A 27,707-nucleotide genomic window follows, 5' to 3' on the forward strand; every position below is an offset into this window, starting at 1 on the left:
GTTCACACTTGCTGGCAACTGAATGACTGAGGAGGAGGATTACACTGCTTTCCAGTCTATGGACCCTGCATCCCTCCCCTCATCTAGGTAGGTCTGGATACTGCTCCAGTTGGATGTCATCTAGCAGATGTTGTGGAGGGTACACCAAACCAAAGATGACATCAGCAACAAGGACATCAGCAACTTGCTCTATGACTAGCAAGTTGTAAATGGATCTCCACTCCTCCAGAATAGCCCTGCTCTACTCTATGGTGGTCTTTGAAGTTCCCTTCAATGCCAGTTCTTTGAGACTTTTAGGGAGGCAACAGCCACGATTACAAAGCAAATGCCTGGTCTACATGGATAAGAGAACACACAGGAACTTTATTGTGTAATCCTACCAACCTAGAGAAGATGATGCCTATCTCAAGCTTATCTGCAAGGGTGGAGAATGTCCAAGAAATGTCAGTGTTGTGGTTTCTCCCAGAAACACTAAAGTATGTATCCATGAATTATCATTTGCTGTCCAGCATTGCCTGCAGGACCATGCTATAGAAGTACTTGCATTTGTAGTATTCCACACACACTTCCCAGGCCAAAATGCTAAAGTGGGATGAATCCAAGGCCGCCTCCACCCCACCGATGCCCTTCCCGTGAAGCCAAGCTCATGGAAGGATAAGGTGATTTTTGTTGCTGTTCTTCATTCCCCACATTTGTGGGGGGCAGTTTCTTCAGGATACAGAGAGTTCTTCTGAAGATCTCACAAATCATGGATAAATCCAGAAGGTAAAGCTGAGAAGCACGTAACCCACATTAAAGACCAGTTTGTAGAATGTCAGCACCTGTCTCTTCTTCCCAAGCACTGCTTGGTGTCCAGCCTTTCCAGGACTGGAGTGGCATCTTTATTCATTCCACAAAGTAATCTTTAATTTCTCCAGCTTCACCAATTCTCCCTCATTGATTTCTGTGTCCTCTCCATGCAGGCCATTACAACAGGTACCACTGCTCACTCTTGGGGAACGTTCCCTTGCCTAACCATAGGCTACCTTCTCCCTGGTGTTTTGCATAACTCTTTATCTCCATTATTCGTACCCCCTTCAGTTAAGTAACTATATTCCCATCTAGAGTTGAGGTGTGCAGCTTCTAGCCTGCACATCCTAGAAACACCAGGTCACTAAGATCAAGAATAACAGTCAAAACTGAGACTTCAGGGCACATGTGGATTGTACATTAGGTGTTTGCACCGGGGGTTTCGAGTTAAATGGAAGCTGCAAGTTGGAAATTGCAGGCAAAGGTTTTATGAGCAGTGTTGAGTGCTGATTGAAAACTCATTTGAGTTTTTCACCCCCTTAAAAGTATTTTGGCACTGTTAGTACCAAGTTATTAAACCTTGCTACTTTTACCTATGAATGCTTTCAAGGTTTTTTTTACAACAGTTAAGAATCTTGTGAATTCAATTGTATGTGAATTCAATTGTATGCGAATTCATATAAGTTAAATTAGAGTATCATGGGTACCCAGTTCCTTTAACTCCTCTGCTTCCTTCTTCAAACGATTCTAGATGTTACTATGGACTCACTAGGCTGTGGTCACTTTAAATTTTCCTTTATTTGTAGCAGCGGCAAAGCTGTCTGCCTTTGAGGGGAGGAGTTGTAGTAGTGGAAGAGTAGGGTGAGAAAAAAGCCTGTTACCAGGCAAAGTTAGGGCCTAATTCTTTGGGCAATAAGCCAGCAAGAGCCACTTATCCTTGGGAGAAGATTCCTTTTTGTTCCACTCTTGATGCATGACTCTGCAATCTGCCCAGTGTCTGGAACAGGCATACAAACCATACTTAGCAAACAGTGCTGGGTTCCAATGTAATGGGATGCCATAGTTTGAGAAAGCCAAGTTTCATAAATTAACAACAATAAAAGGCTTAAGATTGTGGTTTATTGGGAATAAGCAAAGCATGGTTAAGCTACTGGGCTCAGTTTGCGTGGTGAAACAAACCATGGTTATGCTAAACAAACCATGGCTTAGTGTTCCATTTAAAGCAAGCCTGTGTCTGTTTACAAGGAACAGTCCTTGGCATTGACCTGCTTTCATTTCACAAGCCACAGTCTCAGGCATTGTCCATCACTGAGGCATTGTCCAATTACTTCCTCTTTCTACACACAGGCCTATAATATAACCCTTGTGTATCACGTAATACCGTCACAAGGCCAGGTTTCTAACTGATTTTACATATATCTATTGAGAAATATGTCCCACTAAGTCCTTGTCTCTAGTTGTATAGGATTGCCAAGGAATAGCAGGACACTGGATGCTCTTAAGGTGAGATGAGATGTTCTGTTCTCCATAAATTGCCTGGCATATTATGATGCGCCAGAACAGTGGATACACATACTTAAAAACCCAGCACTGAAGAGGGGAGGTCTTAAGAGAAAAAATGTCTTATATTCTTGTCTAGGGATGTGTCCTAAATTTACTTGAGGTAAGTATCTTATAAACCAGTGATTAAATGTCTTCCATAACAGTTACTGATACAATAAATGCTTACCTACACAAATAGAGTTGATGGGCATGAAAGATATAATAAATTGTTTCTGTTCGGGAAAGCCACCTACAATATTTTCTAGTCTCTTGAGAGGTTTCAAACTTGTTTTCTTTTCTCATTTTTTTTAAAGGTATTTAGTTAATTGGGGAAAATAAGAGGAGCAGCATGTTCTAATGAGCAACATGACCATCATATATACATTAGTAGCAAACTCAGGTGCTGAATTACAGTGTCCGTGTAGCCAAAATGGGGCTGATAAGGAAGAGAAGAGGTATCAGTGTGCCTGGGGAAACCACAAAGTTTGCAGAAAGTGGCAGATACCGCAGAGGTCAAACTTATTTAGGTATGCTTGTCCCTACCACCACTGCACTGATGGCTGCCACAGCTCTTGTTATTTTACAGCTAATAAGCCAAGGGTAGTTAACATGGCATCCTCCATATGTTCTGGGGCTCCAGCTCTCATTGGCCACAGTCAGCAGGGCCAGTGGTTGAGGGCGATGGGAATTATAATACAACAACATCTGGAAGGGTAACATGATGCACAAGAACTGCCCAATCCCATATTGAAACTGGCAGCCTTATGTGAGGATGAATGTGAGAGTCAGACTAGTTTTATTCTGAGTAACTTCGCAGGACTGGAAATGGCCAAGCTAGAACTTGGGATCCTAGTTTGTGCCCTTCTTTCAGAATGGGAAGCATGTACAGTGGTACCTCTGGTTACGCACGCTTCTGGTTACGAGCTCCACTAACCCGGAAGTAGTTGCTCCTGGTTGCAAACTTTGCCCCAGGATGCGAGCGGAAGTCGTGTGCCGGAGGCCCCATTAGCGAAAGCGCGCCTCAGGAGAAAAACAGTTTCAGCTTAAGAACAGACCTCCGGAATGACTTAGGTTTGGAACCAGAGGTACCACTGTAGACCTAGAAACACATTTTTTCCAGCCATCTAAAAATGTCCTCTTTCTGTTTCAATTTCCTTTAATTGTGTTTACTGAGAATGATGAACATGCTGCTAAAATTAGAGCTCCAAAGAATAATTATTTGGAGATGATTCTTTTGGCACCAGCGCATGTAAGAGAGAAAGACAAAGAGAGGCTGATGGTGGGGAAGGGCAGGAGAAGCGGAGGGCAGTCACGAGGGCCACCTCTTCGAAAGGGGCACAGTATGCTTAACAGCTTTTATCTTGGTGAAGGGGGCGTCTCCTTTTTTTCTTCATAGAGTCTCTAAATCCTCAAGGGAAGTCTTGGGTGAGGGTGGCAATAACTTTTTTCTGTCCTCCCTAATTTCATTGAAAGTGTATGCAAGCATATTTTTTCAATTACAAATCTTCACTCTTCCATTTTTGCTTTTTTTTGAAAAGAGAGAGCTTGCTGTCTTGTGTTCTTGATTTTACAGTTTCAAGAGTACAGACAGTCAATTAACAAAGTGATAATTTAGCACCACGAGTATGTAAATAGTAGGTAAGTTGGTTTACCTGTAAGGAGAATTTTATCACACCTTCATACCTGGTCATCTTGGCATTTGTAGCAGGATGTTAACAGTGACTGCCTTCAGTATACTGTATTTGCTGTGATGGTGAGTTACCAATACTGGATAGCTCAGTCAGTAAAGCATGAGATTTTTAATCTCAGGGTTGTGGGTTCAAGCCCCACATTGGGCAAAAAGATTCCTGCATTGCAGGTTTTTGGACTAGACAGTCCTTTCCAATTCTAGAAATCTATGTGTGTTCACACTCCAAAGAAAACAGAATTAGGATAATTGTGGAAAAACATGTTCTGCGATTACCGCAGAAGTAGCTTTGTGTTTCCTGTAATTCTTTTAAATGAGTTACCTCTATCAGAATTGAGTTGGAAGGGACGCAATGGGTCACCTAGTTCAACCCCTGCAGGGTAGGAATATGAATAAGCCTAGGTAACAATTTTGAAGGCTAAAGGTAGCATAGAGCCCAGCGGTCCCACCTGAAATTGCTAATTCCTTAATATACCAGGGATTCCTATTTTAACTTGCTTAAAAATATATGGGTATTTTAAATAGCTGCTGGTGGTTTGGACTTCCACAGTAAAAAAGAAAAGAAAAGCACATTGCTTGTGAGAACAGATGCCAGCAGTAAGTGTAGCTGCAAATGATCGAAGTTCAAATGTAAGCTGTGTTACTTTTTAATCACTGGCTTTGTATGCGATGTTAAATTCTGGCGGATGAGGAAGCCTCGCCTGTCATTGTGCCATTGTTGGTAGAGGAGCTTCTAACACTGCTGTTTCCATTTGATCTCTCTTCATCTGTAAAAATTGCATCTTTTGATGCACTGTTTTCACTCTGTTACTTGGGTATGGATATGAGCCTCTCTCCCTGTCACATGGGTGAGCATGAAGGAAGATGTGTCAAATTTGCTGAGTTGAAATATTGGGATTTTTAAATTGTAGCTGTCGGTCTTATATTTTCTTGCAGTTTGGGTTTCCTTTTTTATCATGTAATTTTAGGTGTTGAATTGTAAGTCTTCTCAAGTTGTGAAGACACACACACACATGTACGTATTGATAAGTAGTGATTATTTGAACATAGCACTGTCGGCATTACTACCAGAAATCTGTCTGCACTCATGGAAAGAGTACACAAAGAACTTGGGAGGAAGAACATGAAAGGACATACTGTGGTATTGGCTTCCTGTACAAATTTGGATGATTGTGACACCACTAACATCTTTATACACATGTGCCAATAGTCATAACACTTAAGAAAGGTGAAAATACTGGTCTGTTGTCACTTGCAGTAGAGACTGGCTACCTTTTTAATGGCTATCTAATGATTAATTAGATTGTCATTTCTAAGTAACAAATATGGAGGTACACATATGTTGCCTACCCTTGGTGGCTAACCCAAAAAAATATGCCTACCCATATGTGGGTCTTGTCTCTGACTTTGTCCTTCATCTCCAAAACACAGCATGAGATCAAAGACTAACCCCTGCTCCCTGCTCTAGCCTGATAAGATGGGAAGTGGTAGATTTGATGCAATCTGAAAAAAGTCCCAATTCCCCTCCATCTTAAAGCTGGAAGGAGTGTAGAGACTTGCTTTGGTTCTGGGTTTGGCAGAACCCATAAGCAAATCCTAGGCTTCCTTACCACAACTTTGGGGCCAGAGACAAATTGAAAGCCCCCCCCCCCCTCGGCTAGAGTTGGGAAGAAGCCTAAGACTAAGTACTTGCCACGGCAAGAAAATTGTAGACCAAAAATATACTTTAGGGACAGGTGTTCTTCATGCTTGACTTGGCTTAGTGTGGTGTGTAAACCAGGCCATTGAATAAGATGGAGGTGTTTATACAGCAAAAGTGCTTTGAGAATAGCTCTTTGCTAGTCTAATTTAGTTTCATTTATAATATAACTCTAGTTCCTTCTTTCATTTTATAGCTATACTTTCCCAAACCAGAGGAATATACTTCCAATATATTAATGCTAAACATCTGAAACTCCTTTTATAGTATGATGGTTAGGGACTTTTGTTCTTTCACGCCAATAGCTGACAATTTCAGGAGGGCTCCTGTCCTCTTCATTGTAGGGTTTGCATGTAAGGATCTGTTTAAGCAATTGTTAATTAAACTAGTACAGTGGTACCTTGGTTCCCAAACGGCTTAGTTGTTGAACATATCAGCTCCCGAACGCTGCAAACCTGGAAGTAAGTGTTCCGGTTTGTGAACAGTTTTCGGAAGCCAAACGTCCAATGCTCCTGCAGCCAATCGGAAGCCGTGCCTTGGTTTTCGAACGGTTTCAGGAGTTGAATGGACTCCCAGAACGGATTAAGTTCGAGAACCAGGGTACCACTGTAGTTCAGAATTGCCTTGTGAACAAGCAGCCCATGTTTTTACAATGGTGGAGAATCCTAGGGTGTTGGTTGAATAGGCATGGTTGCTCTCATGAGGCATTCACAGTTCACTGTGCCCTTATGCTGGATCTCATCATTGTACATGGCTGTTGCTGGTGGGATAAAATGAATTAATTAAGGGATTCTACAATAATCTGTTTTACTGGTGAGGCTGCTAGAAGCACTAGGCTGTGCTCATCAGGCTAATGATTTCTGTTGTTGTTGGGACAAAGCTAAAACTTTGCTTATCTCAAGAGGAGGAAGAGTTGACTTGAGGCCCTCACTAACTTGCAACTTCCCTCCTTTAATTAAACAAACCAGCAGCTAAAGTGCTGTAAAGGGATTGTTACTCTAGGACAGGGGTGGCCAACTCCCAAGAGACTGTGATCTACTCACAGAGTTAAAAACTGGCAGTGATCTACTCCCTTTTTGGGGGTTCGGGTCAAAGTTGTTGAGTTTTTTCAGGGAGGAGGTAAAATGTTGAGCTTTCTTTAGGGGAGCCACAGTTGTTCAGCTTCTTTGGGGGGAGCCAGTGATCTACTAGTGATCTACCGCAGATGTCCAGTGATCTACCGGTAGATCACGATCTACCTGTTGGACATGCCTGCTCTAGGACAATGGTGCATTATAGATAATCCATAACTCCTTGGTTGGAAGCTACTAAAGCTGGAAGCTCATTTTGAGGAGTCAATGCAAAGTTGTGTGCAGAGTTCCACGCCTGCGCCACCAAAATCAGCTGCACTCTTTCCATGCCCTGCACGTACGGAAACCAGACATTAGCCAGCTTTTATTAGACTTGCTGCATCTCCCATCCTATATCCCCATCTCTTTTTTTACCTCCTCATTCCTTGATGGAACAGTAAACGGAGGGCAGTTCCAATGTATTTCTAGTTTTGATAAAGCAAGTCCCCACAGAGGACCCCATACAGCTGAAAGAAAATTGCAGAGCTGCTGGTGGATGGCTTGTTGGCTGCTGAAAGGCTGCCTTCTATCTAAATTCTGCTGCCTTCTATCTAAAGTACTCTACTTTATTAATTGGTGCGATTGGGAGCAACTCCAGCTTTGTCATATTGAGCCGAGACTTTATTTCTTGGCTCTTGCACATCTTAAAGATTCCAATTTTAAAGCAGCTCTATGGCTGTTGCAGTTTACAGATCAGAAGACTTATTTTAGTCACACAACTTTAAACAAACTACAGCATGTCACTCAAAGCCATTTAATGCTTAGGCAGTACTTCATTTCTCAATTATGCTTCCTAGACTTAATGCACAGGCTGTACAGAGAGCCATACATAAAGCCTTGTCTGTGTGTGTGTGTTAAAAAACACAAGCAACTTCATTTTTTAAAGTTTTGTGAGGAATTGATCGTGTTAACCAGTGCCATTTTTGTACAAGCGTATAGCAGGAACGATGGGGAAATATCCATTGTGCTGCTGCTGCTTTTTTCTTCTTTTTCAAAAAATAGTAATAGCTTCATTTAACAGGAGCTGCTATTTCTGGCATTTATTATTGTCAGAACAACTGCACAATATATCACTAACAACTTGCCAAAGAATTTTTAAAATGTTCTTTTTCTTTTTTTCCTGTAATTTGGTAAATTTATAAATAAAACATTTTTAAAAATCACTAACAACATGCAAATAGTTATTCTAGGCTCTGGATGGGTAGTAGAATTTGTAAGCTATAGAAAAAAGTATAGTCTTCAGGCTTGTTTTCTTTAAAAAAAAACCTAGGGGTTTGGTTTTTTAACTGACTGGTTCCATGGATACTCCACTGTGAAACCAAAATACAGTGGTACCTCGGGTTAAGTACTTAATTCGTTCCGGAGGTCTGTTCTTAACCTGAAACTGTTCTTAACCTGAAGCACCACTTTAGCTAATGGGACCTCCCACTGCTGCCACGCCACCAGAGCACAATTTCTGTTCTCATCCTGAAGCAAGGTTCTTAACCTGAAGCACTATTTCTGGGTTAGCAGAGTCTGTAACCTGAAGCGTATGTAATCTGAAGCGTTTGTAACCCGAGGTACCACTGTATTGTGTGTGTCTCCCAGCCTTGCCCCCATTTGTCTTTTTTTTTTAAAAAAAAATGGCCATGCCTATTTTGACATTCAGCACCTTGACATTCCCTCCATGTGGCCCTTGGCCTGAGAAAGGTTAAGCTTGCCTGCTGTAATGCTTAATCACTCATGCGGTGCCTGATCAGGCAAATGGACAACTGATAGGCAGCACATGCACATGTTGTGTAAGGGATCAGAGCTGTTTATAGACTGTATGGAACCCTTCCCTCAGTATCTTTCTTTCCCCACTCCATTGAGAATGATGAAAAGAGATCTCTGGACGAATTGCATTTTCTGTTCATTGTAGATTTCTATCCCAACATCAGAAGACTCCCTGGAAAAGACTCTGATGTTGGGAAAGATTGAGGGCACAAGAAGAAGGGGACGACAGAGGACGAGATGGTTGGATAGTGTTCTCGAAGCTACCAGCATGAGTTTGACCAAACTGCGGGAGGCAGTGGAAGACAGAAGTGCCTGGCGTGCTCTGGTCCATGGGGTCACGAAGAGTCGGACACAACTAAACGACTAAACAACAACAACTAACTAGAGAGGAGATGAAGCTCTTCTTGAGCTTTGAGGACTGACCCATCTCAACATAACATTGATAAAGGACATTTAAAATTCTTTGTTATTCTGAGCATTGCAGTTAACAAACTGTAATAAAAAGAAGTGAGTGCTGCTAATCTGGATCTAGTGGGGCACAGTGCAAAACACTGAAAATCAGTCTATACTTTGCACCAGTATAAATTAGTGTCTGCCCAGCTAGGGCTGTTAGTAAATGTCTGCATGGCATTTTCAGGTTTGCTGTACCTGACAGAGGAATGCACTCTATATCAACCCTAACACTGAGTATAGAACATTCACTCTTAAAATACCTCTTTGATAGAACAAGGTGCACTGTGGCCAAGGAAGCACAACCCCCTGCCATTCAAGTGTCTCCCCCAGCACCTTGCTTCCAAATGTCTCCAGTTTGTCTGGAAAGGAAAGCTAATACGTAGTCAGAAAGGTCTGGAAAGCAGCAAGCTTCCACTGGCCGTTCTCTATTAAACATAGACCACAAGAGTGTTTCCTATTTAGCAGGTTTGGGGTCTCTGGAATATGTACACCCTCTACTATCTGCCCGGTTGCAATCTAATTAAGCCTTTCTTGTGAATTGCTTAGAGACTGTGGTAATTAAGCAATATATAAACTGTTGAAGTAAATACAAATAAATGAAAACACACCTATCGATTGGCTTTCTAGGAGCCTAAAGAGGGACAGCATCATAGAGGAAGCAATGTACTGGTAAAATAATATATTAAATACAAAGCATTAAGGTTTGGGACCCACACTCAAAAAGATGCCACAACATTGTGCACCCCACTTGACCCCACCTATGCTAGGGAAAGGAAAATCTTACCAACTCTGTTGCTACTAGTCTTGTCTTTTGTCTTAAGGGGGAAAAAATACTGCATCAAGCCAGTACTCATGCTCCTGTTTCATAGCCTTCACCCAGGAAAGTTTCATATATGGGGCTCAAGCCTTACCTCATCCCATCTTTTCCAAAGTTATCTCTTACTTTGCCACCTGTTGGAGGAACTGTGTTTAACCTCAGAAATTTATATTGGCAAGTCTAGTAATCATGACTTCACAATGAATTATTTTCAGGCTTTAGGTAGGCTTTCATTTCTCTTCCAGTATTTGGTGTTCCTCTCTGCCATTGTATATTTGCAGGGTGGGGGTGGGGGGAATTGCAAGTGTAGGCATTAAGATGTTGACATGAATGGCAGTTGAAAGCCTGCAGCCTGGGTTGAGGTGGTCATGTGAACATTGCACTCTTCCTAACACTTGCCTGACAATTTAATGACAACAGCTCTTAAGAGTGTTCATAAAAGTGTCAGAAGCATGTCATAGAAAGGAATAATGCTCATCTGATGTCGATGCGAGTGTTTCGGATTGAAACGCTCCCAACAGCATGAGTGTGAAAGTGCCTCAAAAGTTGCAATACCTGCCAGGCTGGAGTATAAGTGAAGTGGATCTTGCTGCGGAGCCAACTGAGTACATCTTCAGGCTCATAATCAAGCCTACTAAGTGGCTGTGGGAGGCTGTGTCTCCATAGCATTCTCAAGGAACTGCTTGGTGGAGTTGCATTGTGTGGCTGGGAGATTGCTTACCTTGACCCAGGGGGCAAACTCTGGGGCACATGGCTAAACTCTTTCAGGATACAGTCACTCGACTCTGCAGTGATTTAGATGCTGGTGTTGTGGCAGTGCCAGCCAAGGTCCAATGCAATGTCGAGGCCAGCATTGTGGGATCAGTTCCAGTTAATGTGCCCTGATGATGTGGACGGGATACTTGCAGTGATGTATTTGACCACCTGCAAGTTAGACGCTTGTCCATCTTGCCTTATGAAAGCTAGTCGGAGTGGGGTGACGGAATGGGTGATAAACACAGCCCTGCATGATGGGAGTTTGCCTTTGTCCTTAAAGAGGCTGTGTAGTGTTCACTTCTTTAAAAGCTCACTCTAGACCTCCAGGTGTTTTTGGCCTACAACTCCCATGATCCCTAGCTAGCAGGACTAGTGGTCAGGGATGCTGGGAATTGTAGTCTCAGAACATCTGGAGGGCCGAGGTTGAGGAAGCCTGCTCTAGACCCAATGGAGTGTAATTACTATAGGGTGGTCACCAAAACCCCTTTCTTGGTGAAAGGATGGTTATGAAGCAACAGCAAGTATTCTTGGATGAGACTGATTACCTAGGTCCACTACAATATGGGAACAGACCTGGCATTGGTCCACCAGATGGATGAGCTTTCTTGAGAAAGAGAGAGCCAGGGAGTGCAACCGTATTATTTCTGCTTGACCCCTCAAGTGGCTTTTAACATCATTGACCGTGGTATCCTCCTGGACCAACTCTGTGGGAGGGGACACTTACTCTTATCTTTAGCGTCATGTTCAGAAAGTAGTCATGGGCGAGTGAAGCTCTTCAGAGTGGTCATGAGGAGTTTTGGAGCAAGGTGTCATTCATGAATAGGTTTGCTTACGGATAAGGCCCAAAGCCTAGCTTCTTCCCTTGTTGCAACTGTATCTTTGTATGTGTATATATTTTCATCCAATGTATGAAGGTGAGCCACAAAGAAGCTAGAGAGAAACATGGACAAAAACAATGCCCGACCTGAAGAATTTGGAGCAAATGATTCAGCAAAGCAAACACAGCCCAGAATAACTAAGGAGATAGTACAAGAATATTTGGCTAGTCTAGATGTATTCAAGTCTCCAGGGCCAGATGAACTGCATCCAAGAGTATTAAAAGAACTGGCAGATGTGATCTCAGAACCACTGGCAGTCATCTTTGAGAATTCCTGGAGAACAGGCGAAGTCCCGGCAGACTGGAGGAGGGCAAATGTTGTCCCTATTTTCAAAAAGGGGAAAAGAGAGGACCCAAATAATTACCGCCCAGTCAGTCTGACATCAATACCAGGGAAGATTCTGGAGCAGATCATTAAGCAAACAGTCTGTGAGCACCTAGAAAGGAATGCTGTGATCACCAATAGTCAGCATGGATTTCTGAAAAATAAGTCATGTCAGACTAACCTGATCTCGTTTTTTGACAGAATTACAAGCCTGGTAGATGAAGGGAACGCAGTGGATGTAGCCTACCTCGATTTCAGCAAGGCATTTGACAAGGTGCCCCATGATATTCTTGTAAAGAAGCTGGTAAAATGCGGTCTTGACTATGCTACCACTCAGTGGATTTGTAACTGGCTGACTGACCGAACCCAAAGGGTGCTCATCAATGGTTCCTCTTCATCCTGGAGAAGAGTGACTAGTGGGGTGCCACAAGGTTCTGTCTTGGGCCCGGTCTTATTCAACATCTTTATCAACGACTTGGATGATGGACTCAAGGGCATCCTGATCAAATTTGCAGATGACACCAAACTGGGAGGGGTGGCTAACACCCCAGAGGACAGGATCACACTTCAAAACGACCTTGACAGATTAGAGAACTGGGCAAAAACAAACAAGATGAATTTTAACAGGGAGAAATGTAAAGTATTGCACTTGGGCAAAAAAAATGAGAGGCACAAATACAAGATGGGTGACACCTGGCTTGAGAGCAGTACATGTGAAAAGGATCTAGGAGTCTTGGTTGACCACAAACTTGACATGAGCCAACAGTGTGACGCGGCAGCTAAAAAAGCCAATGCAATTCTGGGCTGCATCAATAGGAGTATAGCATCTAGATCAAGAGAAGTAATAGTGCCACTGTATTCTGCTCTGGTCAGACCACACCTGGAGTACTGTGTCCAGTTCTGGGCACCACAGTTCAAGAAGGACACTGACAAACTGGAACGTGTCCAGAGGAGGGCAACCAAAATGGTCAAAGGCCTGGAAACGATGCCTTATGAGGAACGGCTAAGGGAACTGGGCATGTTTAGCCTGGAGAAGAGGAGGTTAAGGGGTGATATGATAGCCATGTTCAAATATATAAAAGGATGTCACATAGAGGAGGGAGAAAGGTTGTTTTCTGCTGCTCCAGAGAAGCGGACACGGAGCAATGGATCCAAACTACAAGAAAGAAGATTCCACCTAAACATTAGGAAGAACTTCCTGACAGTAAGAGCTGTTCGACAGTGGAATTTGCTGCCAAGGAGTGTGGTGGAGTCTCCAACTTTGGAGGTCTTTAAGCAGAGGCTTGACAACCATATGTCAGGAGTGCTCTGATGGTGTTTCCTGCTTGGCAGGGGGTTGGACTCGATGGCCCTTGTGGTCTCTTCCAACTCTATGATTCTATGATTCTATGATTCTATGATTCAATTCATGTGCAACAAGATGTGGTGGTATGGGTATGACATGGGGCTGTTGCGGTTCTAATGTAGCTTTATTGGGTGAAAGGCTTATTTTAGTGGTAGGGCACATGCTATGTCAGGTCCCAGGTTTAGTATCATGTCTGAAACCCTGGAGAGATGCTGGTGACCTCTGGGGATAATAGTGAGCTAGATGGCCAGCGATCTGACTTGGTGTATGACAGCTTACAATGTTGTCATGAAACAGCAATTGCACTAGCAGTTGCATTGCTGTGCATAATTTTTAAAGAACCTCAACCGCAACTGGCTAGCAACATGGTACTGATTGCATGGGCCTATGTATGCAGGCGGAGACCATTTCGTGTGTGTTCAGTTGAGGTGGGTCATTTTGGACCTGGAAGGTGGTGGAATGGGGGCCGGGCCTGCTGGGCTTTTGCACACTCCGCCAACAAGCGCAATGACCCAGAATGCACTTCTCCCTGTTACTATAGTACTGACCAGTAAGCTATATGCCATTTTGTTGCACCTTTAATTTTTCTTCCTTCAATATTACAGAATAGTTGATGGCCAAACTACTCTTTGAAAAGCTTGCTGAAAACATTTCTGTTTCAGCTGTCCTATCCTGACACATGATTGAGTTACACTTGTTTTTAAATTTGTTTTAAGTGCTTAATTGTTTTTAGGTGTAGCCTTAACCACTTTTAAATGTTTTAAATACATTTTTATACTTTTTAATTGTTTGCTTGGGCTTTTTTTATTATCAAAGAATTGTTTGCTGCTCTAGGCTCCCTTGGAAGAAAGGGCAGGATATAATTTTATTTATTTATTTTAAAAATGGTAAGGATAACACTGATCATTTTGACCTTTCTTAGTTTGTTGACATGTATGGCTGATAAAAAATGAATGTGCCCAGAAGTAGTTTGCATTCACTTTCTCTTGTACTGACACAATGCATAAAATTGCAAGTGCTGCAGAATTAAAATTCAGGTGAAGAATGAGGGTGGGGGAGGGTGTGCAGATTGCCCTATTTGAATATTATTTAAATCCAGCTTTTGATACTGCTGTCTCATTGTGCATCTCTCACACGTGCACACAGTGATGCTCATTTGCAGCCTTTACTAATCAGTTATTATGGAGCAAATACCACATCTATAAATAAAGGGCAGAGCTTTGTAAATCAAATGACAGAAATGATCGCGCTGGGGGCGGGGTGGAATTCCTGTGACTTACTTGGAGCTTTTCAGAACCACTAAGGCAGCTAACAAAAATAGTTTTCTGTCTTTTCAACTTTCTTTCAGTAAATTTAGAACATTTGAGTACACGTTTCACATGTTTGCTTTCAACATGGTCATGTCACTATCAGATGACTGTAATGTATCTGTTTTTGTGTGGCGAATGGGTATTTTTGAATGCCCCTTATATGGTGCCAGCTGTTTTCCAGCAGCTTGGAAGAAGTTTATTGATTTCAGTGTGTCTACTCTGAGTATGACTAACATCAGTTACCATCCAACTTGTTAATTTGGGGGAGGAGATCTTTTTTTAACCGAAGTGCTTGCAATCTTGTGATAAGTGGTGATGTAAATAGATCCTGAAGCTAAACAGAACTAGGGAATGGAAGTAGGCAAGCCAAATATAATGACGAGGGGGATTCCCATGTTAGGTCAGTTTGAAAGTAAATCAAGGTGTCCTGAACAAGTTGGAAAAGGAATTTTTTATTGTCTGCCTTCTAACTTGTGATGATAAAAATGCATGTCCACTGCTTTCTACAGAGATGTGACATAATCTTTTGAGTAGAAGGTTCTGTGCATGCCTTGCCAACTTTCTGAATGACTAGGTCTAGGGCCCACAAGAAGGTCACACTCTGTTGTCTCCAGCCCAGCTCATGGTTAAATTTAACAGTCACCATGCAGTCAGTTAAAACGCTCTGGCCTTTTTAAAGGGGATTTCCAGTAGTACAGATCTCACTGTTTCTTCTCTCCTCGCCTATTTTCCTATGACATTGTATCAGTTAAAATCTACTCAGCCCCCTATTTCCAAGTTTACCCAGTAATTATTTACACGAGTAACAGAGCTTGTCTTCAGGGGGACTAACTTGATAGGCTAAAGTCTAGCTTCAGTTGTAAGAAGCAATGAAAAATTTATATCATATCTAAAGTTAAAAATGCAGGGTAGAGGGAGTGATCGAATACTGCAGTCAGAATGGATTGCCCACAGAATTTCATCAGCTGCAGGGAAAATGTGAAGCCATTTAATCTTTGGTTCCAGATACTCTGCACAGTTACAGAACCAAATGACATCAAATTGAGTTCAAGTTCCCTGGAACTCTAACTCCCCCCTCCCCCCAATACAACAGACCTGAATCAAGTATTTGGTCCTTTTCCTCATTTCTGCTGCTGCTTATGTTTTCCATTCAAATCAGCATAACCTTTCACATTTTTAGAAGGCCTGTCTGTTACGGTGTTTCCACGCGGTTGCTACCTCCTCCCACTTGTATATCTGCTTATAATTTGCTGTGATAAAACTGACTGCAATCTTTGCCATTTTGATTTCTAAAGTGCTTACTGTTGTGTTTGCTGGAACCTATCTTTTATACAAAATATGTGTCTGGTAGTAAATGCGGCAACTACAGAGTTGCCAGCCCCATTAAAAACCTTCAAAGAGCACCTTGTTTTGCAAGGGTTTTATCTAACATTTGTTCTTCCCGATTCCATTTTAGCTATGAGTAATGGAATTGCTTGCCTAACAAGTTCTTTGGCGATTTCCTTCCCTAAATTATTTTTGCAGTGTTGCAGCATTTTCATAGCAGCAGGGTTACACCTGAGTGGTGCCTTAGTGCTGTAGGAATAAATAGCAGAATGAGATGAGGATATAATTTGAAGAACATTTCCTGTTCAGGAACATCAATTTGAAATAAACACTAAAACTGCAGAAATGGACCATAAATGTACTCAGTATTTTTCCCCCTTCATTGTTGAGGAACATGTGTTCAAAAACAGGGAGCCTGGCATTTAAAATCTAAAGCCAGCATTTAGCTGGCTAAATGAATGTTCAGATATTTGACTGTAAAGCACTCAGCAGAAGCTGCTTAAATTATTTGAAAGTCTTGAAAGTTTTGAAAATCTAGTCATTCATTTTAAGTCTTTTTAAAGAAGTGCTTCAATTTATCCATTGCTCTTATGTTTAAATAAAGGGATGGGGAAGTTGAATCTTGCAAACAGTAAACCAAGAATGTATTGCAGTCCATGGACAGTACAATGGTTTTCTTCCATGGGATAAGCTTCCTCCAACTTGCAGTGTAAATAAAAGCTATACATACTAAGGAATAAAATACTGCCTCGGTTTTTAATCTTGATTCTCCTCCTTTTCCTCCTTTTATTTTATATTCATTGCATTAAAAAAATCCTAAATAAGGAATTCTATTTTGGGGCTGCGTTCCTGCTCAGAGTAACTGCAAATCAGGACTTCTGAGTCTAAGAGCTGAAAATTGCATAGAAACCTTAGGCATAGTATTAAAATCACAGTAGCATACCAGGACAACTTTGAGTAAGTTAGCAACACTCAGGCATTTTATTCCTCAGAGTTGTACAGAAAAAGCAATGTCAAATTGCTTAAAGTAAGCATAATTCAATCAGGGATGGTGAGAGGGGTGGATACAGATCTACTGGTAGATGTCTGGGTGATATGCAGCAGTTAAACAAGGATTTCTAGCTATAGAACTTGATTATTTAACAATAGCAGCAGCAGAATTACTCTCCTACCCCACCCTGAATTATGCTGCTGAAATTAAAGATTTTTCTCTGGAAGAACTTTGAGCTCTATTTAGTAGTCATGGTCAACACAAATTGCTGGGCTTAATGCTAAGGGGTGTCTTCTGCACAAGAATCTTCTTCTTTTTAATACTTATTTCATTTTTTAATTACTTCCCATAAGCTATCCCTAAGCAATTTACAATAAAAACATACACAGAACAATCGCACATAGAAAAGCAGCTAAAACATTTCTCTATATAAAAACTAAACTGGTCTCCCCATCTCTACCTTATGAAATGTGGACAACTGAAACGGCATCTGAGCTGGTTAGTAAACATGAGGTGCCCACGTTTTAGACTATACTGACTGTGTTTTTAAAAACTTAAATTGATCAAGGCTTAAATTACAACCAAAGGGGTGTGATTTGTTCAGGCAAGGCTGGGTTTATTTGTACCAGGGCCTGATTACTAGGGCACTGAAAATAAGCTGGATTTTAGCCGCATCCGCCAGGCTCCTAGCCAGATGCCCCTCCCCCATTCCTGGCCTCCGTCAACTGTCACAGAACATTCTAGCTCTTCCTTTCTGGGGAATTCCAGCATCCCAAGTAAATGCACTACTCTTAAGCCTTTGACTTGCCTTCGCCCTGATCTGTTGAATCATTTGCAAGGGGAGAGACTGGATTTGCATTGTATGAAGAGTCCTTTGCCTTTGGCAAACATCTGGAGGACTTCAGAGATAGAAAGATGCTTCTCATGGTATCTTTCCACATTATACATACTGCTGTCCTTTTATCTCCACCTCTTAAGAGTCCATATTTCAGATTCCACCCTGCTTTCCCTACTGATTAACTGGACTTCTCTCTACCTCCTGCTAATATTTTTAAAAAATAAATATTAATATACAAAGCCCTTTACAACTTGGGGCCAGTTTACGTGTAAGCTCTCTTTACCCAATTAATATATGCCCAATATATCAACTGCTTTGATCTGCGGAACTGGAACTGGAACAGGTGCCACATAATACTTGTTTCCCTGCCCAGTGATATCAGGAAGGTGGCGTCACTATATTCTGTTTGTGTTTAGACAGTATTATGCAGGTATCTAGAATGCAGGTGTGTTTTTAGTTTATTGCTGGTTTTAATTGTTTGAATGCTTTGTTTCTACTAATTTTTATTTTTATTATTTTTGTAAACATGAGCTTTTTTGACAAGTGGGATATAGATTTTATGAAATAAGTAAGAGTAGCTAATATAAAGTATTCTGTGTGCTTTTTGAGATACCTCTCTGCTTTTAGGATTATGTCTGCTTCCTTATTGTGGTGAAAAAGCGTAACAACCACCCACTATTTCTTTCTGTGTAACATTTCTGACGACCAAACATGATGATGTGGTGTTCATGTCATTTGGCCTTGTCAGCTAGTATATTGTGTGTGTTTTTAATCATTCGTGTGGGGAGAGGCACATTGGGATCATAAGTGAGGAGGGGCTTTAACTATATGCCCCTTCTGTGCCCCTAATCTGAATCAGGGATTTGGCTTGGGACCTTGGCATGGGCCAAGGGTTAAAGCCCCCTTGCCCCCATGCTACTCTCCCAGTCTCATTGCTCTCCTTCCTCTGTTCTTTTCAGGACTCAACTTCTGTTTAAAGAGAGAGAGACAGCTCTCAAATGATAACCTAATTCTAGAATAGCACTTTTAAAAAAAGTTCTTTTTATTAATGCATTTTACAAATCTCATTTTAAAAATGTATTTCAAATACAAATGATAAACTAGAACTCTTTCAAACTGTATGGGAACAGAGGACTCAACACAAACTATTGCCATTATAAAATGCAGGAATCTTTCCAGATTCGTTGAGGCCCAGCTGTTTAAATGGCCAATTTTAATTTTAATAGTAGAAAACCCAGAACCCTTCTATTAATGTTTTGTTCACAAATATACCATATAACCAGTCTCATATTTTTCTTTCTTTCTTTCGAAAGATTATGAAGCTAATGTAAACTCTAGTTGAGACTCCCAGTGGAACACTCAAAATGTGTTTTAACTTTCCCATCAAGCGATCATCCAGCAACTTGTATATGGAGACACCTGGTGTAAAATTATATGGGTTGGAGTATGCAGAACAGTGTAATGGGAAGTTGTTGTTGCTGTATTAATGTCCTACATTTAGGTGCAAACACTATAAAATAATCATATTATCTGCTGATGTACGTAGGAGATGAATCTACAAGATATGTATTGTGAGTAACAGGAAAACAGATCAGTTTTGCTTTTTGCCTTAGTGGGGAAAAAACCCATTCCTAGAATCTTTGGCTATGTCTTTTGGAACATAGACCTGTTTCCATGTAATACCTCTAGGTTAAGTTTTTTAGCCTTGTTGTTGTTCATGGTAATTAATGATTATTTTGCTACGCAACAAGAATGTGCACAATAATATACATTCCAAATAAAGATTTTTCTTTTCTTTTTTACCTAGACTAGCATGTGTAGTCAGTTTTATCGGGGTTAACTTTTCAATGCACTCTAGTCAGAGGCTCACAGCACGACGCTTTGCCATGAAAAACCTATAATTTCATTCATACTTATAGTGGCGTGTAAATATCAAAGTGACATTATTGTCGGTGTTAAAATTTAGAACTTAAAAACACATTTGGTCAAGTCTTGCTTTTAAGTACTTTTAAATCCGTTCTGCTTTCTTGAAGTTCACTCTTGAAAAGAGAGAGGTTACTTTTTATTATTGCCACTGTAATTACTTCCCATGTTTGCTCTATGATCAGCCTAACACAGAACTGTCTCGGGAAACTTGAATTCATTTATTCAGTTGGGCTGACAATTAGGTAGTTAAGTTCGAGCAGAAGAGGGGAAAAATCAAAGCAACCTGGTTTTCCAGGTACATAGATAGCTGCAAAGATGAAAGAGTACCTTGTGTGGTTGGAAACATCTTTCGAATTCTAGGCACTGACATTGTATTTTTAGTTGTAAGCGATGCTTCTGGGGATGCTTTCCATACCTTTTCCTTTGCTGTATTGGGTGTTGTGTGCAGGGCTGCAAAATACCTGCACCCGTGTCTGTTCAGTGATAATCAAAGCTGTTGTGCTCAGGGCAAATGAAGGCATCATTGCGAATGTTGCATTGCTGCAGTAGGTCCTACATCCAGTCCTGCATGTTGCTTTGCTTATAAGATTTAGCCTTTAGCCACATACTCAGTTGCCCTTTTGCTATACCAAAGTTGTGAATCAGAAAATAAGAAAATGCTAGACTAGAGGCAGTATTCAACTTTTTAAAAAGTGTGAGCAGAACAACTTCTGCTTGTGCAATGTGACTTTCCCCCTCCTTCTCCCCCTTGCATGGCCTGCTCTATCCCCAAATCTGCCTCCCAGAAGGCTGTGGGGAGCCCAGAACAGATACAGGGGGTGCATGGGGAAGGGAGGAAAAGTTCCATTGTGCAACAGAACCCAGAGCACTACTTAACTCTATGGTGAATATCACCCTAGATATTTCCATCTTTGGCTGAGTTGAGACCAAATTAGGCACAATTAGGGAGTAAATTTTGGGAAGTCTATATCAAGCATAGGCAAACTCCAGCCCTCCAGCTGTTTTGGGACTACAACTCCCATCATCCCTAGCTAACAGGACCAGTGGTCAGGGATGATGGGAACTGTAGTCTCAAAACATCTGGAGGGCCGGAGTTTGCTTATGCCTGCTCTATACTGTATAAACAATTTTTAATGTTGGCTCTATTTGATAAGAAAACAGAAACCACTTCTTGTGCCATGCCTTTTCTTTAGCCAGTGCTTCCAGGCTTTACTTGCTTCAGGGTTCTGAATACCATATCCAAATTTGTATTCTGCTCTTCTGGAATCTGTAGGCAGCTAACAACAGTCATAAAATGAATTGCAATAAAGCAATATAAAACCAAATTAACAAACAATACAAAGAGCAGTAGAAAGAATCCAGCAGCAGAAAAACTACTTAATGGAAACCAAAACTGAAAGCAGTAGCTTTTATGAAAGTATGGATTATAAATCAGAGGAACTTAGGTTGGAAGGGACCCGAGGGTCATCTAGTCCAAGCCCCTGCGATGCAGGAATCTCAGCTAAAGCATCCATGACAGATGGCTGTCCAACCTCTGCTTCAGTGAAGGAGAGTCCACAACCTCCCAAAGGAGTCTGTTTCAACAAATAAATAAAATAAAATAAAATAAAATCCCTTATATAATGCATTTTAGAACCTGGGTGCAAGGAACTTGTGACTCTCCATAGATTGTAGGACTCACACACCTATCTGCCACATCTGGAGATCCCCTGCTTTAAAATAACATGCTTGTTGGTGCAGTGCTTTAGTCTTTTGGATGTCGAGCCTTCCATAAGCTTCTGCGAAGATATTTAGGATGGTTTGGAGGTTATCCTCTTCAGTGTGCACACACTATGTTGTCATCAGCATATTGAAGCTCTGTGACGAAAGCTGTGGTACCCTTACTCTTTGCTTTCAACTTACTCAAGTTAAAGAGCTTTCCATCTGTTTGATATATGATTTCCTTTGACAATGTGTAGGATCATGGCAATGAAAATAATAAATAGAGTTGGGGTGATAAGACATCCCTGTTTAACACCTGATTCTACTGTGAATGGTTCACATCGGGAGCCACTGTTACCCGCGATTGTTGCTATCATATTATCGTGGAGGAACCGAAGGATGTTCACTAATTTATCTGGGCAGCCAATTTTCAGAAGGACAGTCCACAGAGCAGTACAATTTACAGTTTTGAAGGCCTTAGGTCAATAAGCGCCATATACAGGTGTTGGTTTTGCTCTCTGCATTTTTCCTGAAGCTGTTGAGAAGTGAAAATCATGTCCACTGTCCCCTAGAAGTTCAAAAATCATTTTGGGATTCAGGAAGGGTAGCCTCAGATATAGTTAGGAGATGGTTTGCTAAGATCCTTGCAAGAATTTTGCCGGCTGCAGCTAATAAAGAGATGCCTCAATAGTTTCTGCAATCCATTCTATCACGTATTTAAAAAGAGATTCATAATCTTGGCATCCCTAAAGTCTGCTGGGATCTCCTGTCTCTCCCAGATTTTTTTGATGAGATTGTGTGGTTGTTGTGTAAGTTCAATTCTGCCCACTTTGAAGACTTCAGCAGGTATCCCATCAGGTCTACAGGCTTTGTTGTTTTTCATTTGGTTAATAGCTGTACACAACTCTCCCAGATTTGAAGATACTGCAAGCTCATCTCTAATTTGTTTTTGTGGGATTTGTGAGAAGACCTCGGCAGCTATGGGGGAGTTGCAGTTAAGGAGATGCTGGTAATGTTCTTTCCAACGCAGTGCAATAGCTTCTTTATCTTTTTGAAGTGCGGTACCGTCTGTTGAGCGTAGGGGGCATATGCTATGATTTATTGGCCCATAGATGGTCTTTGTGGCTTTAAAGAAACTCTGCATCATGAGTGTCGGCTAAGTGCTGGTTCTCTCGAACTTTTTTATCCACTGGGAGTTCTTTAGTCCTCTGGTTCTTCTTTGAACCTCAGCCTTAGTGTAGGCATGGTTTGTTTTTTTCTTAGTGGCACAGTTTCTGTCTCTTTGCCAGATCTGAAAGGCCTTCCTTTTCTTGTCAATAATGCGTTCAATCTCACTGTCATTCTCATCAAACCAGTCCTGGTGTTTTTTGGTTTGGTATCCAATAGTTTGTTCACAGGCTGCAGTAATGGATGTTTTAGCTTGGTCCAGTGTTCCTTGATGTTATCAGGGAACTCCAAAAGCAGGTGGTGCTTAAGAGTCGTTTGGAGGCAATCCCGCTTAATAGGATCTTGAAGGATAATTTGAGAGTAGCAGAGATTAATATGATGTTGTACCTGTCATAGCATTCCAGATTTCTATATCTTATATTTTTGTTATGATGGGCATTGAATGCATAATTAAAAGAGCAGAATAAAAGCAAGTTGAGTATTTCTGTTCCAGGTGTTGAAACTATAATTTCATTGGGTTAAGATATTTTGGCTCTTTAAATATGTATTAATTTTATGGGTTTGTTGTCTGCTTTTCAAGCTTAGCTATTAGCACAATATGAATTTCATGAAGAATTCAGCAACAAAAAACAATTTGCAGGATTCTACAACTCAGAAGACCTGTCTAAAAAGAGAGGTCTCTCTCTCTCTCTCTCTCTCTCTCTCTGAAAAGGGCTAACTGAGCAGTTCAGGCATTTCTCTGCTAAGAGAAATGCACACAGTTTTGCAAAAGGCCTTATTGCCAGGAAAGTATCATTGGCAAAGTATTCTTTATTGCTAATAACCACACTACTTGTATATTGCTGAAAATATACATGCTGTTTTACAGAGCAAATTAAAGCCATTTCTCTATATCAAAGGCATTAGAATTATTTTCGGATTTCCTCAAACAAAAATTTGACAGATATTAAAGATACAGTGGATGTTACTCACGTAAAAAGCACTTTATTTGTACCACCACTTGAGTTCTGTCTATAATAAAACTGCTTTATACAATCTAGTCAGAACTCTAGTGGCACATGAAAATTCAGAATAGATGTGAGATGTTATTTATGTACAGTAGGCAAGAGAAAGATGTATGTAAGGGAAATGATTCCTGTTCACAGCAATAATCAACTTGTTTTAACCCTGCTTTTTTGCCATTTTCAGGCATGGGCAATATATCACAGCATGTCTATAAAGATAATTCTACATTGTATTTAAAATTGGAGGCCTTTTGGAGGTGGAATAGATGTGGCCTCTGTTTTTCCCCTAAAATGTGTTCTTATTCCACAAATGTAAGAAGGAGACGTTTAGTTGTTCCGGAGTTATAAACAAACAAAAACACGTTTAAATTTTTTCCTCTGCAGTGTTTGTCTGATCATCTTGGAAGCCTGTAGAAGCGAAGACACTGAGAGCAGATGAGATCAAGGCAGTGACTGGTTGGCTTTCTCTACTTCCTGCTCCCAAGGATTATTGCCAGATTGCTGTGGAGATGAATGGAGAACAGCAGCATGAGACAGGTACTGCAATTATGGCACCTGGGGTTCCAACAGGTATCTTCTCAGTTGTAAATCTATTCTGGACAAATTAACCTTGTTTTGCATACTTGCGACACAGATGATTAAAAAGATAAGCCATGGGTAAAGTTGCTTTAAAGTTCAAAGGCAGGGGCTATGAAGACCATTGCTGAAGTTCCTCTTCAGTTATGTGTGTTCTGCACTTGTGTTAACATTGCAATGTGCCTGTAGCTCTCAAAAACATCTTTCAGCAGCAGCTGATCTAAACAGCTTCTCATCTCATGCAGAGTTTCCTTGTGCCTCACCTCTGGCTTGCTGTGACTATATGGCCACATTTTGGTACAGCATAATAAAGGCTTATCATTAAAAGAATGAGCCCAGCCTCCCTCTGGGCTCACATACTTCTTCCTTCACCTCTTTTCCTCCACGATGACTTGGAGGGTGAGTTTGGAAGCTTTGATTCTGATGTAGACTAGCCAGTTTATCATTGAGTCAGAAGCCAAACAATTGTGGTTCATCTTAATTATAGGTATTTGAAGCAAGCCATCTTCTAACCATGGGTTGCAAAGCTGGCTTGTCTCAACTAACCATAGTTGTGATAAACCAGAGTTTAGGGTTTAGAGATAATTTGTGTTTCTGCAGGTGGAAGCAAAAGCTTATCTCCTCACGCTAGAGCGGAACAGGGAGGGGATGGGCACACAAGCCCAAGGCTTGTGCATAAACCACAACTCATTGTTCTATCATGTCTAAACCCAGCCAGTGTGTTTTCGTTTTCATTTCTATCCTCCTGCTGCCGCATTTTAAACAAGTATAGAGTTTACAGCTATCGCTTCTTTGAATTTGCAGAAATTATTCTTAAAGTTTATGCCCACTTCACAGAACTTGTTTAGATGGAGCATAGGTGATGAGCTCTCTCACATAAGAGCTTGAATTGTGTGATTCTTCTTGATATAATCACAAACCACACGTAAGTACAGAATGTGGAACTTTGCTAATGCTTATTGTGGTTTCATATTCTGTGGCCTCAAATGATGTGAGCTGTACATTTTGAGAGTGTGTGGCCTTTTCTCTTTCAAGGAATAAATATGCTGACAAAGCGAGTAACATTGCATGCAGTATATTGAATGTGGGTGATGCAATCTGCCATAAATAGAGACTTGGAAGTGTTAGAATCTTTCATTAATGTTCAAATTTGGCTTTTTCCCTACCCACTTCACTTCCTGTGAGAGGAAGAGTTAGTCCTTAAAGAATTGAGTACGGCATTGGCAGTACTATTGCTGTTCTGCATTTCATAACCAGCCCAACCCAGTGTTTACTGCCCAGGTATTATAAATAATAACATGCAGCTTAATTTCTTACTACAACATGCCTTTGAATTTGCAAACTTGACAGAGAGTTTCCTGAAATTCTTCTCTGACAAGTATGCATATTTTTCAGTTACATAAGATGCAATTAAGGAGACTTCAGGCTACACAAAGGAATTATATGTGAAGCTGGTTATGTACTAACAGAGCAATCCTATACTCTCATTATGTCAGGACAGGAGATACGCTACTGCTACATCAGCTGTGCAGTTTCCAGTGTATGCTCAGCCCAGGAGGAGAGGGGGGAGACGCACAATAAGAAAGTACAAAAAAGCATAAAAGCGAGAAATGCCGCCGTAGCCCACCCATCAGTGCCTATGCTGACAATGATGCCAACATGCTACCCATCCAGAAGCAGAGCATGAACTCTCAACAATGGGGGTACACCCTCTGCATGCTCATACGCGGCATACAATGTGACTCCCAAGGCCCCCCCTTCCATCCACCTCAGTGGCACAGCTACAACACCTCTCCTGCCAATCTTCAGGCACACCTCCAGGCAGGACCCACTTATACATAAAATAGTCACTATTTTATGAGCACAAGTTGCTCAAAGGGGCAGGAGAAGTCACACAGTGTAGGGTAATGTTAGAGAATGCTCATAGGCCCACCTGGTCCCTATAGGTGTCTGTGGGGGAGCAGTTGCCACCCACATGAGCCATGACTCTCAGATTCCATTAAACAAAATGTTTCTAGCATTTATGGAGGTGAAGCAAAACATACAGTCTCATTTGTTTGTGAAAAGCTGGCCTACTCCTGTCTTCTCAGTGTTGATAACCAATGAATGAAGTCATAGCAGTAATTGATATTTAGGAAAGCAGCTCTAGCCAGTTATGCAAAGAGAAGTCTAGAGCGAAACTCCCTCTGTTTAGAGAAGGAGCTTCTTGGCTTGTTTTTAAGCCTTTTATGTTGGTCTTCCCTAATGGGGAAGTGATTGGCGCCCCATAGAAATCAATTCAGGTATCCAGAATGTTAGTGTAATACTGATTGGGGACTAGTGTGTTGGCTCAAAAACAAAAGGAATAAGCAAAAGCAGGAATTTATGATCTCTCAAATTCAGATCTGATTTCATATAACTAAATGTATTTTTTTTTTAATTGAGTTTTGTTACTGGGCGCGGGTGGGGCTGTAAGATTGTGCTGTAAAATACTGGTACCACCCATCTTTCCCATATAGACACCTCAGCACACACCTGACCTGCTGTATATAAGGTGTCTATGTGCATTTAAAATCATGACAGAAGTTATTCTTTGGTGAGAGCAAACTAGCTACACAAATTGAAATGGTAACTGCAAAATCTGACACCAACTGTATAGTCAGTCTGAGCTTAGCTAATGAAGCCCATCTACTCATCCGTGAGGCATTACTTTTGGAGTGGAGAGTGTTACATATAGCTGTTAAGGAAAGAGAGCCCAGCCAGGCCTCATGAGCTATATATCTGTTTAAGGATTGATCCTGTCACATATTAAATCAAGGGTGTACTACTTACAGACATAAGTCACAAATCAAATGTGTTTGTGAAGGAGCCGCTGCCCTTTCCTCATGTATTTGCAAGTTGCTTAGTGACCACCACCTAAGCTTTTACTGTAATGTTCTTTTTCCCCTCCTGCCATTTTCTTGATTGCTGTTCCGTGTTTTTGGCTGAGCTTTCGGCCAATTTAACATGCAGATAGTTCCTATTTTTCACAGAATTCCAATTACTTTTGATACGTGTTGTACCTCTTCAAGTGGTTTTTCTTACCGAAGTACCCTCAGTACATCTTGGGTGTCAAGGACACCAAATCAACATGGGGACTTCAGTAATTCACACCAGCTGCTAACATAAGTGGCTTGGATCAGGACAGGTGGCATCTATAGCGTCAAATTTCTCACTGTACTTTGTACAATCTTAAGTAGTCTCCCACTCCCAGTATTCTGGAATTTGTTGACAATCCTTATCGCTGGTTGCATTATACATCAGAATATTTGCATAGTTTTATTAGGTTCCCTAAACCTGTATTAACAAACAAGGTGTCCATCTGGCTTTTTAATACACTCATTTAGTGTATTTCCAAAGCAACCCCTTCACAAGTAAGGAGTTTAAAGTAGCAAACCGGTGTTTCTCCTAAAAGCTACTGTGTGTTTTTTTTTCTGGCTTAATACAGATGCAGGATCAGGTGTGGAAGAAGCAGAATTCAATTGGGAGGAGTATTTGGAAGATACAGGAGCAACAGCAGCACCTCATGGCTCATTTAAACACGTAAGTGAGCATCTGGTCAGCCTCTCCTCTCTTTTTTATGCATTATTTGAGCTCTAATCCCCAGAGAGCCATAATGTGAAGAAGCTCTTTTGGTTTCGTATGCTTGAGGAATCAAAATGCAGCTGTTTAGGTTTTTTGCTCCTATATTTGGCC

General features: G+C 41.2%; 1 protein-coding gene across 3 annotated transcripts in view; it reads left to right on the forward strand.

Moving 5' to 3' along the window:
* Positions 1-27,707, forward strand: part of SFMBT1 (Scm like with four mbt domains 1) — a 77,148-nt gene that overhangs the window by 15,529 nt on the left and 33,912 nt on the right. The window contains exons 1-3 of one of the 3 annotated variants that reach the window (XM_081185141.1): positions 17,564-17,708; positions 23,802-23,954; positions 27,460-27,554. In XM_081185141.1, the coding sequence (XP_081041267.1) occupies positions 23,927-23,954; positions 27,460-27,554 (123 nt within the window). In that variant the 5' untranslated portion in view covers positions 17,564-17,708; positions 23,802-23,926. Of the gene's footprint in view, positions 1-17,563; positions 17,709-17,768; positions 18,065-23,801; positions 23,955-27,459; positions 27,555-27,707 lie in introns of those variants that run through there. The other 2 variants (XM_081185143.1, XM_081185142.1) reach the window with 2 other exon arrangements.

The sequence above is a fragment of the Podarcis bocagei genome (assembly GCF_964188305.1).
Source record: "Podarcis bocagei genome assembly, chromosome: 2".
Lineage (NCBI taxonomy): Eukaryota > Metazoa > Chordata > Lepidosauria > Squamata > Lacertidae > Podarcis > Podarcis bocagei.